The sequence below is a fragment of the Rutilus rutilus genome (assembly GCF_951802725.1).
Source record: "Rutilus rutilus genome assembly, chromosome: 6".
Lineage (NCBI taxonomy): Eukaryota > Metazoa > Chordata > Actinopteri > Cypriniformes > Leuciscidae > Rutilus > Rutilus rutilus.
The window spans coordinates 24,333,241-24,346,420 of NC_140214.1; the positions used below are offsets into that span (position 1 = coordinate 24,333,241).

The 13,180-nt window shown below is 36.7% G+C and overlaps 2 protein-coding genes across 3 annotated transcripts in view; one reads left to right on the forward strand and one right to left on the reverse strand.

Annotated features, from left to right (window-relative positions):
- Nucleotides 1–13,180, forward strand: part of pdca (phosducin a) — a 253,431-nt gene that overhangs the window by 104,395 nt on the left and 135,856 nt on the right. The gene's annotated exons all lie outside the window — the stretch shown is intronic.
- Nucleotides 909–9,177, reverse strand: olfml2bb (olfactomedin-like 2Bb). Of its 2 annotated transcripts, none has more exons than XM_084412488.1 (8): nucleotides 8,761–9,177; nucleotides 8,240–8,506; nucleotides 7,968–8,075; nucleotides 7,382–7,543; nucleotides 6,767–6,956; nucleotides 3,121–3,567; nucleotides 2,834–3,010; nucleotides 909–1,811 (listed from the first exon to the last, which is right to left on the reverse strand). In XM_084412488.1, exons 1-8 carry the CDS (start codon nucleotides 8,902–8,904, stop codon nucleotides 1,213–1,215), a joined length of 2,094 nt encoding a protein of 697 aa, XP_084268614.1. In that variant the 5' UTR covers nucleotides 8,905–9,177; the 3' UTR covers nucleotides 909–1,212. The 2 variants fall into 2 exon arrangements, with proteins under 2 accessions (XP_084268614.1, XP_084268613.1); XM_084412487.1 differs by having other exon boundaries at nucleotides 3,121–3,570.

A 13,180-nucleotide genomic window follows, 5' to 3' on the forward strand; every position in this document is an offset into this window, starting at 1 on the left:
GCCCCTTCCTCTTTCTCAACTGGTTTTTCTAGGAATTTCTCAGAGGAACGAGGCAAGGAAAAGATTTCAGAAGAGCTTGTGGACTCCAGATGTAGCCTATACTAAAGTAGTATCAGTCAATCCTTGAGATCAAAATCTGTATGTAATGCACATTCCTAGTCTTTTAGTGCAAAATTACTCAGTGCATGTCATTCAAAGATAATTTTTTGTGTCATATTCTTTCAGCAAATTTGAATATCTCCTCCTTTTCAGCCACCTGCTAAACAGAAACCTTCTTTGATGATCCAATCAATTTCAGATGGAAATCTTCATTTTTTTGTCTCAAATTCCATATTATGGAAGTTTAATGGGTTGCTTGAGAATGACGTTTCATGTTGACCTTAAAGGTCCCATGACATGAAATTTTCATTTTCTGAGGTTTTTTAACATTAATATGAGTTCCCCTAGCCTGTATATGGTCCCCAAGTTTCTAGAAATTTCAATCGGTGTAAATCGAGCTTTTGCTATCTTTCTCTGCCTTTGAGAAAATGGAGGCTCATACGCGCTTATCTTGAACAGAGACAATTTATATAAATATATAATATGCAATATATCCAACGTAAACATGCACGCCACGGTACCGTTGCTCAAGATGGTCAAGGCCACACCCACCCTCCACCTTGCGCCGCCTTTCTCCTCCTCATTATCATTTAAAGCTACAGACACCGAAACGGCCTGTCTGAAGGAAGCTCATTCTGGGACTGGCTTGTAGTGGCTATAATTCTGCACCGAGGCTGAATTTTTGGAAAGAGATTTCAGATACAGTACTAGGGACCACTAAGGCCTATATTAAAGCCTACAAAAAGTAGCATGTCATGGGACCTTTAAAATAACTTTAGTCTGAGGTAATGACACTTCACAAATTTAGAAAAGCTTGCTATAAAGTTTATTTTAAATTACATTATATACAACATACATGTACACTTCAAGAAAGCAGTGAGAACCTTGTCACGAATAGCTCAATAATATTTTTGTACCCCTTTAAGAATAAGAAACATCCTTTGAAAAGCAAATACAAAAGACATGCAACAGACAAAAAAATAAGAAATGATGAAATATTCATAAAAATATTTGTCATGTAGACTGATCTACAACCCACTTAAGACACAATCATTTGACTATTTTATACAGAAAGTGCTGCACGCAGTACCTTAATAAAGTGTTAAATTACCGTTAATAAGCAAATATTACATTGTAGGTCACTTGATGGCCGTTGTCCCATGCATAAAGCATGCGTTCCTTAGGGTTGTAGTCGATTTGTGTGGTGTAGCTGTAGCTGTTTATAAAAGGGAGACGGGGAATCATCTGGGTGTGTGTGTGCGTATCGAACGCGTAGGAAATATTGGCATGCGTGCGCTCGAAACTGTCAATGGCGTACAGAACGCCGCAGATGACGAAGCAGTTTCCGTAGTAGTTCCTCCTCAGGCCCGTCCTCCAGCTCTTCACTTTCTGTAAGTCAGAGGGTTGAAGCTTGCTTAGGATGATCACTTCCTGGTGAAATCCCTCTTCGTCCAGAGCTGGGTACACTAACCATAACCCGCTCTCGTCCACACTAAAGTTAACGTCTGAATGTCCTCCCCAACCCCAGGGGGCCTCCTCCTCCTCTAATACTGCATCATGAAGGGTGGTCCAGGCTGCTACGTACCGGAGACGAAGATCAAACCTGATTATATCACGAGAAAAAGCTCTATTGTAGAAGAAAGAGCCACCGTAGACGACATGGCCGGTGCCAATCCAGTTATAAGGGAGTTTGTAGGAGTTGCTGAACTGCCCTGTGAGAAAAAGAAGAGAAAGAAATGTCATATATCTTGCAGGGGTCGATCATGATCCTGTTGCAAGGGACCCCCTTCCTAAAATATAAAGGCAGCTGTATATTTGCATGTATAAAGAATAATTTATGCTATGTGAGAAAAGAAAGTATGATCTTGTGATATGTTGTCTTCAAAATGGAATAATTGGCTTTTTATAATATTGTAACTGTACTACTGTAGATGAAATGATTAAGATATTATCTGTAATATAATATGTGTTTTGTACTTTTACCATACATTTTTTGTAGTTCCACTAAAGTAATGTTATATTACCTTATATATTACATTTACTGTATTACTATGTATAAATGTGAAGAGAAAATGTTTCAATCTAAAAAATCTAAATAAATAGTACGATATTTTTTTGTTTTTGAACATCTAGAAGTCTCTTATGCTCACCAAGGCTGCAATTATTTGACAAAAATACATTAAAAACAGCAATATTGTGAAATATTATTACAATATTAAATAACTTTTATATTTTAATATATTTTAAAATGTAATGTATTCATAAATTCATTCTAATATGCTGATTTGGTGCTCAAGAAACATTTCTAATTATCATCAATGTTGAAAACTGCTTAATATTTTTATTGTGGAAACGGTGATACTTTTTGTCATGACTCTTTGATGAATAGAAAGTTCAAAAGAACAGTGTTTAATTTAACATTGTAAATGTCTTAACTGTCACTTTTGATCAATTTAATAAGTCCTTTCTGAATAATAGTATTCATTCCTTTAAAAAATGCACTAACCTAAAGCTTTTAAATAGTAGTGTAGGCTATATGCAGATTTGTTATTATTTTGTACAGTTATGGTTCCAACCAGTCCAGTTCCAATCAAACTGTAAGAATATACAATTTGATAAAAAAAATATTTTTTATTTATTTACACTGTAGACCCCCTAGCATCCCTTTGCAGACCCCAAGTTGAAAATATACAGTACAGTATGCTTCAAATGACTATTTTAAAGTCAGATGTACCTTGTTTAAAGGTGTCCATATCACGGAATTCCAGAAGCTGGTTCCCATAGTAGTTGTCGGTCACATAAATAACTTTTCCATTGCCTTTTGGGTCTCTCATCCAGGCACCTTCATTTTTGCCATATGTGTTGTGTGTAACAGGATCAGCAATGCTTGCTAATGTGTCCTTGCAGATCCCTGTCAACAATAAAAAAAGATGGGAAGAATCTATATATCACAGATCATACAGCCCCTCTAAACTCTATTAGTTAATTAATCATCAAAGCGGGCTCTAGATTCAAGCTTACCTTGTTCTTTGGTCTTCTTTGGGGGTTGTGTGTTTGTCTGAGTCGTAGCTTCGTCCCAGCTAAGTTTGGACTTCTTTGTGGGTGCTGTAACACTGGCCAGCTGTTTTGGCACTGCAAGAGGAGTTGCAATGCCTGTTGTATTAGTGCTTGGTGTCGTTGTGGTAGTTAAAGTCACTGAGGTTGGCAGGATTGCCCTTGCTGTTGTAATTGTGCCTGACTTTTTGGCTTTTACAGTCTCTCCTTTAGTTTGCTTTGTCACATTTGGCATGTTTGCAGCAGAAGGGTCTCCATTCTGTGGGTTGAGCTTCATTAAGGGTGTCTGGGTCACTACTGCAGGAGTTCCAGGTCTTGTCACAGCTGCAGATGCCTCTTGCTTATGGAGCTGGTCCTCAATTATTAAATCCACAGAGCCATCGCCACTTACAACCTCATGTGCTGCTGTGGCAACTACTGAGAGAAGAAACATAAATTACTTACACAGTGCCTAATTTGTAAATGAATAATTGCCAGATCAAAAACAGCAATGAAAAGGCTCTGTGACCGACACTGACCATACATACAACTTACAAGTAGTACAAGACCATACAAGTTTTCCTGGAATGTGTCACGTCACTAAATGGTGATCTCACAACTATAAGAGCATCATATCTTTCTGCATGGCCCTAATTACATGTATATAGCGATGTTGAGACCAAATATTATTCCGTTGATCTGTGATATTCTCTCACCTCTGATTTCTGAATATGACTGCTTTAACTCCCGTTGCGTGTGTCTCCCACTATCCTGATTAGTATTAGCAGTTCCATCTTCGGGATCTCTTTTGATCCGAAACACCATCAGCTTTACTCATGGATTTGGAAAATGAAAATATGCTTGACTGTCTTTTTGACATTTTGCCGATATTTAATTATTTTTATTCTAATAATTTGTCAGGTATATACAGTACACACTCTCCAAACTTTACACTGCACTCCAAAATTTACGCTTTACTGCGCACAAAACAATAAGCAGTATGCACCAACCAATGAGAGTGATTTTGAACTTAAAAAAAGCTGATTGGTAAAAAATATATATGCTGTGAGCCAATGGCAAAAGATAACCTCCAAATACATCTGCATAATCCAAAGCTGACTCTGTCTCTTACATCACCATGTAATGCACTTGTGAATGGTGGATCGTTTAAAAATGCAAAAATCCCAAATCTGACATTTTCCGAAACAGGATCCGGCTCAGATGAAGCACTGGTCTTACAGCATCCTGAATGTCTGCCCAACCTCATGGAGCAAAAGTCTCACTCCACCATCACATTTTACAGAGCCCCTTAAAGGGGTCATCAGATGCAAAATTCACTTTTATATGGTGTTTGCATGTAAATGTGTCTTTGCAGTGTGTGGACACAACCACCATAGAATGAAAAAAATCCATTCACTTCTTTTTTTTTTTATCCTCAAAAAGCCTAAACACTCTCAATAATCAAGCGGTTTGGATTTTCTGAGCAATATGATGTCATATTGCTCTTGTTCCGCCCACGACCACTGACGGACTGTCCCATATTAGCATATTTCCGATCTCAGCCATTTGTATACTGCAGAGGTGTCAAGTAACGAAGTACAAATACTTCGTTACCTTACTTAAGTAGAAATTTGGGGTATCTACAGTATACTTTACTGGAGTAATTATTTTTCAGACGACTTTTTACTTCTACTCCTTACATTTTCACGCAATTATCTGTACTTTCTACTCCTTACATTTTAAAAATAGCCTCGTTACTCCTATTTAATTTCGGCTTGTTTTCATTCCGGCTTGTCGTCCTTAAAAAAAAAATTGGCCAATTACACAAACGGTTTAGATCTGAGTCCCGCCTCCTGAATACACATCGTTAAACTGATTGGCGTTGTGGTGTCTTTGTAACTTGTGAGAGGCTGTAGTCACATTTGGTTGTGCGAAGCGTCAAAACTCCTACGAAGGAAACCTAGATGCGGTAAGCGAGGGAGAAATCGGGGAAAATCGCGTCAAATATTGATTCAGAGAGAGAGAGAGAGAGAGCATTAATTGCATTTTTTTCCTTACATTACTTTTACTTTTATACTTTTACTTGAGTAAAAAGCTTGAGTTGATACTTCAACTTCTACAGAAGTCTTTTTAAACCCTAGTATCTATACTTCTACCTGAGTAATGAATGTGAATACTTTTGACACCTCTGGTATACTGTCTGCCAAGGCATCACTTTACTTGTCTTGTGTCCACACCCCCCATGGAAGAGAGGGGTGGGGTGAGCAGTTGCTCATTATCATTTAAAGAGACATGCACTGAAACGGGTCGCTGTGAACAGAGCTGTTTTTGAGGAGGTAAAAAGGGTGTTGTTTTATACAATCATTGAGGAATTTTAACCAAAGTATGTTACAAACTTCACAAGACCTTAAATAATCATACCAACTTGTGGAAAATGGGCATCCGATGACCACTTTAAGGGACGTGGTGGTGGAAAAAATTTGGGATAGGAGATTTTTTTTCTTTTCTCACAACCGTTTTTGCGTTCCATCACAAATATATTTGCGTTCCCTCGCAAAACTTTTGCATTCCCTCACAAAGATATTTGCGTTCCCACGCAAAAACGGTTGTGAGCTCGGACAGACACTTCCTGTTTAATGTCCCGCTGGCAGTGTTTCAGACAGCTCCTTACATTAACAATGAAGCGTTTCATAGTGTTTGAACTTGGACTCAAATGTAAAGAAATGCGGCCAGTGAGTGCTTAGGAGGTCAGTAAAGTTGGCAATATATTCACAGATTCGAATTTCCCGGATCAATATTCGTGAGCTAAACGTTGTGAAAACACAAATGACATCTAGACAATGAGCTACAACCCAGTTTTCCTCAAAACGAGCTTTATAATGTAAATTTGTCTCTAAGCATGCGGTTGAGAGACCGTCTGGTGCAATATAGCCCAAAAAACATGACTACAAAAATAGTCACATACATAGAAATAGGATAAGTCTGGTTTTTAAAACTGATCCAGTATCCAGTATTATTATTATCTATTAAAACCAGTACCAAAGTTCTGAACTCAAACTTTTGAATGGTAGTTTATTTATATGCATAAATATTTTGCAATAAATTGTAAATATATTGATTTTAACCTTACATTTTGCTATAAATTAATAGTTGTATATTGTTTTAATTTGATTCAATAATTCATTGCCTCATAGAAGACATTAAGTAGGCTACACATTAAGTTTTTTTAATATACTTATTTACGATTTTCATATACCTTTTTGTTTTACATTGAATTTTGTAATGTTGTGATTCATTTCAAAACTGGTTGGTTTAGTTCATGGTTTAGAACTCATTACTGAAGTGTTTTTTGAAAACCCTATGGATAAAATAAATAGGGAAAGTAGTACTTCTGGAAACAAGGTTGCTGTTAAAATAATGTGGGTGGCCACTATGTAATGCTAATGAGTGATTATCAGTGTTGAACTTTCATTTAGCTTCTTTAACTCCTTCTTAGTTTTTTTCCTCAGTTGCTAATATCTTTGATAAACACAGGAGCTGCAACTTGAGGTCCCAGTGTAACAACATACATTTTTAAAATGGATATAATAAAGTAAAAAATTCTGGTGAGTAAAATGAGATGTTGGACACTCACTGTGCTCTTCCCCCTCACTATCCTCCATCGTGTTGGCTTTGTAGAAGGTCATGCTTCTGATGGTCATGTCAATGGGACCTGCTTTGGTCTTCACAGGTTTATGTGGCTCCTCCTGATCTCCAGAGTTGCTTCTCTTCAGCACAGGCTTGCTGGGGCCCTGATTCCCAACAAACTTCTCCTCATATTTCCTCTGCTCAGGAACAGTCAAATTGCCAGTTAAATTATTATCTTCACAAATGCATGTAATTGCATCACTGCATCAAATAAGGAGCATTAATTGTCTCTTTCCAAGCCGCCCCATTTTTGTGTGGCTGCGTAAATCTCCTGGATGAGATGGGGGAATTTGTGGTGTATTAATGACTTGAGCATGCTGTGGGAAAGTAGTATGGCTGTAATCGACTATTTCTCTACTGACATGTCTTCAAGCTCACAGTAAATTCAACCACTGTTTCCACTGGGCAGGGTTTAGCACTGGTGGCTTTGCCCTTTGCATGAATTTCATAAATGACATTTGCAGTGTGTATTAGTTATATGTTGGCAGTTGCCATCTATGTGAAGTGAGACAAATATCAAGGCATTTGTAATAGATTGTGCTAGTGTGTCCTGTATCTGTACCTCGGTGTGGGCAAACGCAGCGGCCACATTCTTCTGCAGCGAGGGCTCCAGCACACTGAGACGCTTCTTCTTCTCTTGCCGCTGGTTGGAGCGAGGCCCCTTCCCCTGTGCTTTTTCACCTTTCACGCTCATTTTCTCCTTTGTCAAGTTTCCGGAAAACGACTGTAGGGAGAATGTAAACACAATAGAGATCCATGGGTGGCAGTTCCGCCTAAACCACCTGAACTCAATTCCCCTTTGTCCAGTGGCAACATTTGAAAGGACACAGTGATTTCTGTTGCCATGGTAATACTGAATAGTGCACAGAAGCAACATTGTTGTTTTAGGGAACAGTATGATTAAAAATAAATAATGTGACAACCTGTGCTTGTTCTTAATGAACCATGACTGGATTGGTCTGCTAATGTGGTAAAGGAAGCTTAACTTTTTTTTTTTTTTTTTACTATCACAGCACTTTTTTACTAATAAAAAAAGAATAACTTTTTAGTTATGGCCCACACAGCAAGTAATTAATTTATTGATTTATCATTGAGTGTGTAATATATTAATAAATGTAATGTACTATATATATATATAACTCACTCACTTTCTCTATATTATCGACCCGTTCCAGAAGTTTTGTTGTGACGGAGTGAAGCTTTAATAAGTCCATCCCATAAAATGCTCCCTCTAGCAGGTCCATTATGGTTGAAAGCTGAAACATAAAAAAATAAGAGTTTAGAGGGTTAATAGAAGTTATTTATAATACGCATTTATTTAAGTCTAAAACAAGTCATCAGAAGAAATAGGATAAGACTGGTTTTAAAACTATTATTAGGGATCATCTATTAAAACCAGTGTTGTGATGATTCCCTTTACCTTGATGTCGTCCCGCCCGGCGTCTTGCAGCTTCTTAAACCTGAAGTCTCCCTCACAGGGGTTCAGGGCGGACGGAGGGGCGATGCAGGCACACTTCTGGCAGCTGGGTCCTGCAGTGACTGTCTCCACTGTGTAGAAGTCCTCTGCCTTGGCATGACCTTCTTCAATGCGCTTGCATGCGCTCCTGCTCAGAGGCCTTACTACACACTTACACCGACAGTCTGAGCCCTCAGAGAGAGTCTTCACCTTATCATAGTCCCCAATGAGCTATCAGAGTCAAGAATGGAATCATTATAAAACAAAATTATTAACCCTAATTAAAGTTTTCAAATATTTTCAAATAGTGCTTTATAGATTATTATATTATGTACATATGACTATATATAAATTGGTAATGCAAATTCTTTAAGAATATAATACAATTCTTGTTAATAATATTATTATTAATGTAAAATACACTCACAATACAGTATGTTCATGTAATCATTTGATTTTTAAAAAAGTAGATAACCAAGAATTACCTGTGTTAAGATGTTTTCTTGATTGTCCATTTCATCTTCTAGAGTTGCATGGTTTTCTATATTGTCAGCAGTCTGTTGCTCCGTCACACTTGCACGTGTAAAACAAAACGTGCCACAGCAAAAAATCAAAAACAATAATTCCATTATAAAAATTCTTCAGACAAGAAGAGCTGCTAAAGCAATTTTAGTAAGATGTTAAGGTGAAGTATTTTCTTTGTCTTTTCGTCCAAGAAAAAATGCAATTATTCTTCATGTAATCTATGCATCAATGGTCCGTTAATTAATGAAGATGTAAAAAAGTGCCCCTGGTGACGTCAAAAGGGTCCTTGGTTTGGTGAAAGCAGATGCTTATGGTTTTTACAGACAGAAAGAAGACCTTCAGTGTGTTGGATAGCCAGTGATGAATGGATATTTGAAAGGTTTGCTGTATGAACAGAAGTCAGTGGGCAGGAACCTAAAGCAGTGTTTGAAGACAGGGAGGAGTTCTGCCATTGGATCAATGACCCAAACTTTTTTTTACTGCTCTACAATAAATAAATGCAAAAACAAAAATAAAAACAAAAACAGTACAGATATAAATCATTTAAAATGCCCAATAGCATGTTCATGGTAAAAGTATACAAAAGCATTTCACAGTGGACATTAATTATGTCTTAATTATGAAATAATTCTCTAGAGGTTTTAGATATATAGATCAGTTGTTTATGAGTCAAAAAACACCTATCTATTTTTGCAAGACATGATTTACAGAAAGAACCTCTCCAAATACCAATGAAGCTGCATCTGAAGTAGAGCGTTTACGCCATCTACTGCCATTTAGACGAATTGCAAGTTATCAAAAAAAATGGGAAAATGTTAATGTGCAAATTACCTGTGTGAGAATATTATTATAAAACTACTTGGTTATTTCAACTCTGGGTAATGTGTTTATTTTTCAAAATGAAAAAAGTGTTCAAAATATGAAGCAAAAATCCATTTGATATATTTATGATACTATCAAAAAAAGATGCAGGTATCCCTCCTTATCCAATGAATGACTGTATATGCAACTAATGATTTATTTTAAATCTCCCCTCCATATCACTCTGCCTCTTCCTCTCTCACTCATTTTCTCATTCTCACATACACTCTTGCACAATGCACACACTTGAATTAGGGGGATATAGACTGTCCTAAAGTGAACTGTCCTGAATTACCAAAAGCAAACAGCATTTATTTTGAGCAAAGTTATGTATATAAATTTTGACAATTTCAAAGAGATGTAAATTGTTTGTACAGTATAAAGAGTTGGGTTGACATAACAGTTAATTGCAGAAGTCAAAAGTGGAGGGAAAAAAAGTCCTGGATTACCTTAATTCACCCTATACCAGACTAGAGCACTGTTACCAGAGTTTTGCAGAGACCTCAGATTTTACATTTATGTTCTTAGCAGAACCATTCTTACCAAAAAGTGCATATCATTTGTTAGTATTTACTACTTGAGCAGCTAAGAATAAAAACTCAAAACTTCAGAAAGACAAAACATTACAAAATAAAGAGAGTACTTGCAAGAGGGTCCCCGCACCATCGGTGCTCGGGCACTAGAACAAGACAATGTTTCATAGGTTTCAGAAATAAACCAAAAGATATAAAACAAAGTATTTACACTTTCTAGTTGTCAAAATTTGTAAAACATACAGTTAACTACAGTTATGTCCTCGTCTAGGATGCTTGTGTAAACTTGAGGCAAATCACACTGAGAGCGGTTAGAACTAGAAGTCCCAGCAATTTTTATTTTTTTGTGTGTGCAGATGCCACTTGGATGTTATGTATCTAATGCAACAAAAGTGTCCAAATACATTTTTGGGGTCACTGTAGTTTAAATGTAAATGTTGAATTTGTAAAAAAAATTATAAAAAATACCCTTCCATGATAAAAGCATGTCATAACTCCTTATACATGATTGCATCAGATTAAATAAATGTACAAATACCAATCCAATACTGTCATAACTGTCTAACATTAAATCAGCACAATGAGAGTGTCATTGATTTTAGGGTGTCTCGGGTACTCTTAAATGCCTGACAGATAGCTCTTTGTGTTTGGTAATGCTTGATCTACGTTTCATTTTATATTACTGGGAATCTCCATATGTCAGTGTCTGTAAGAAAAAGATTCCTACAGTTTGGCAGCTCCAAACAAAAGTCTATTGTGTAGGCACAATGCCCTTTAGCAGTGTGAAGCAGCACTGAAGCTGTTCTTGACATTGACTCACACCTACAAGTATGCTGCTATAGGTCTTTAATCAAAAGTCATGTTTTTTTTTATCACAGCTGTCTATTGTTTCATATATCAAGTATTTGCAACAACCTGGCATTGTTCCCGTGTGGAGTTTTTATTCTCGTTATATCATGAATGATGGAGTCTTAATTGATGGAGTCTAAAAATACATGCACGCACACACACACACACACACACACACACACACACACACACACATACACACGTGGGGTTTTCATGTTCTATGGGGACATTCCATAGACATAATGATTTTTATTCTGTAACAGTATATTATATCCCTGACCCCTACCCCTAAACCAACCCATCACAGAAAACTTTCAGTGTTTTTACATTTTCAAAAAACATAAATTTTGTTATGATGATTTTGTTGATTTATAAGCTGTCTTCCTCATGGGGACCAAAAAATGTCTCCACAAGGACAAGAATTTTGGATATTGCCATCTTTTTTGGGACATTTGGTTCCCATAACGTAGGGTTTACCAGGAACACACACACACACACACACACACACACACACACACACATACATAAATGCTTGTTCAATGTTATTATGCTATGGATGGATTGCTCTGATGTTTTATTTCGCAAATATAATATATTGGAATTAATAGCAACAGAATAGTGGGTTTACTTTTGTTATCCAGCTGTTATTTTTAAGTGGAAAGCACAGTCAGGGAAATCAGTGGAAGTACACAGGGCTGAACATGCCTTGTTGTCAGAAACCTAGATTTATGGTGGCATGAGAACAATATATAATGCCTTGTGTGTTGGTTTGAATATAAGTACTCTGAGAATAATTAATAAGGTAATTAAACTAAGATTGTGTCATTTTTATGGACTTTTAGGGCATGCACACTATCGTTCAAAAGTTCCGGGCCGCCAATGTTTTTGAAAGAAGTGTCTTATGCTCACCAAGGCTGCATTTATTTGATACAGTAAAAACAGTAATATTGTGAAATATTATTACAATTTAAAATAACTGCTTTCAATTTTAATATATATTAAAATGTAATTTATTACTGTGACGGCAAAGCTGAATTTATAGCACCATTACTCCAGTCTTCAGTGGCACATGATCCTTCAGAAATCATTCTTATATGCTGATTTGCTGATCAAGATTTTATTATTTTTATTATCAGAGTTGAAAACAGTTGTGCTGCTTAATATTTTTGTGTAAACCGTGATTTTTTTCCCCCTCAGGATTCTTCGATGAATCGAAAATTCAAACGAACAGCATTTATTTAAAACAGAAATATTTTGTAACATTAGAAATGTCTTTACAGTCACTTTTGATCAATTTAATGCATCCTTAATGGATAAAATATTAATTTATGAAAGAAAAAAAATGTTGAATAGGCTATATTTCATATTGTGACAGACAATGTTCATTTCGAGGGGAAAGTAAGCATCATGTTACAGCCATTGAGCATAATAAAAGCAGTTTGCTACATGGAAATGGTCCAATAACCCATAAAGATTTAACCCCTTATAACAGTTTCTCCTACACATGTTTATGGCTCGAATTAATTCTAAAGAATATGTCAATAGCATAAAACTGACAGGCTGTGATCAGGATATCATGTTAAAACATGCCAGGTGATTCTGAGTGAGCTAGTAGCCTTTGTGGAACTTTGTCCTGTTATTAGTAGTAGTTCACTCAGACCAGTTACATGACTAATGTAGGCAAACTTCTGTTTCTGGGTCCTCATAGAGATGGATGCTGTACTTTGAAATTTACAAGGTCAATCACAGTGGGTCTGACCAGCCCCCTTTCTTTTCTTCCAGCAGGTTGTAAAGCCATTAATGCATCAAGGCTTTGGTTCACCGTTAGACCTCAAAGTGCGAGCCCCTCTCTCTCTTTAGTCTTTGGTTAAGATCAGGGGGGCGAGGTCTCCTTGTTCTCAAATGAACCATGTACTGTCTCTGGACTGCAAGATTCGGACATATTCTACTACACTACTTTGTCTTACACTTATGGATTATTAATACAGCAGCAGGTGCAAATGTTAAGGTAAATCGCGTTCATTTTTGTATATATCGCTGTGAAACACTCTTTTGGCTTGAAGTCGTAAGCTTGATCTACTAACGCTGCTTTGAATAAGCGCTCAGTTACAAATGCCGGTTAAAATGCGGGAAGCGA

What these genes read in the sequence shown, in the direction of transcription:
- olfml2bb (XM_084412487.1), bottom strand. Translation starts at nt 8,904, where the DNA reads ATGGAATTATTGTTTTTGATTTTTTGCTGTGGCACGTTTTGTTTTACA. An exon ending in GGGTCGATAATATAGAGAAA is followed by an intron (nt 7,544 to 7,967) that starts GTGAGTGAGTTA and finishes TTCTCCCTACAG; the next exon opens with TCGTTTTCCGGAAACTTGAC. An exon ending in AAAGAAGACCAAAGAACAAG is followed by an intron (nt 3,011 to 3,120) that starts GTAAGCTTGAAT and finishes TATTGTTGACAG; the next exon opens with GGATCTGCAAGGACACATTA.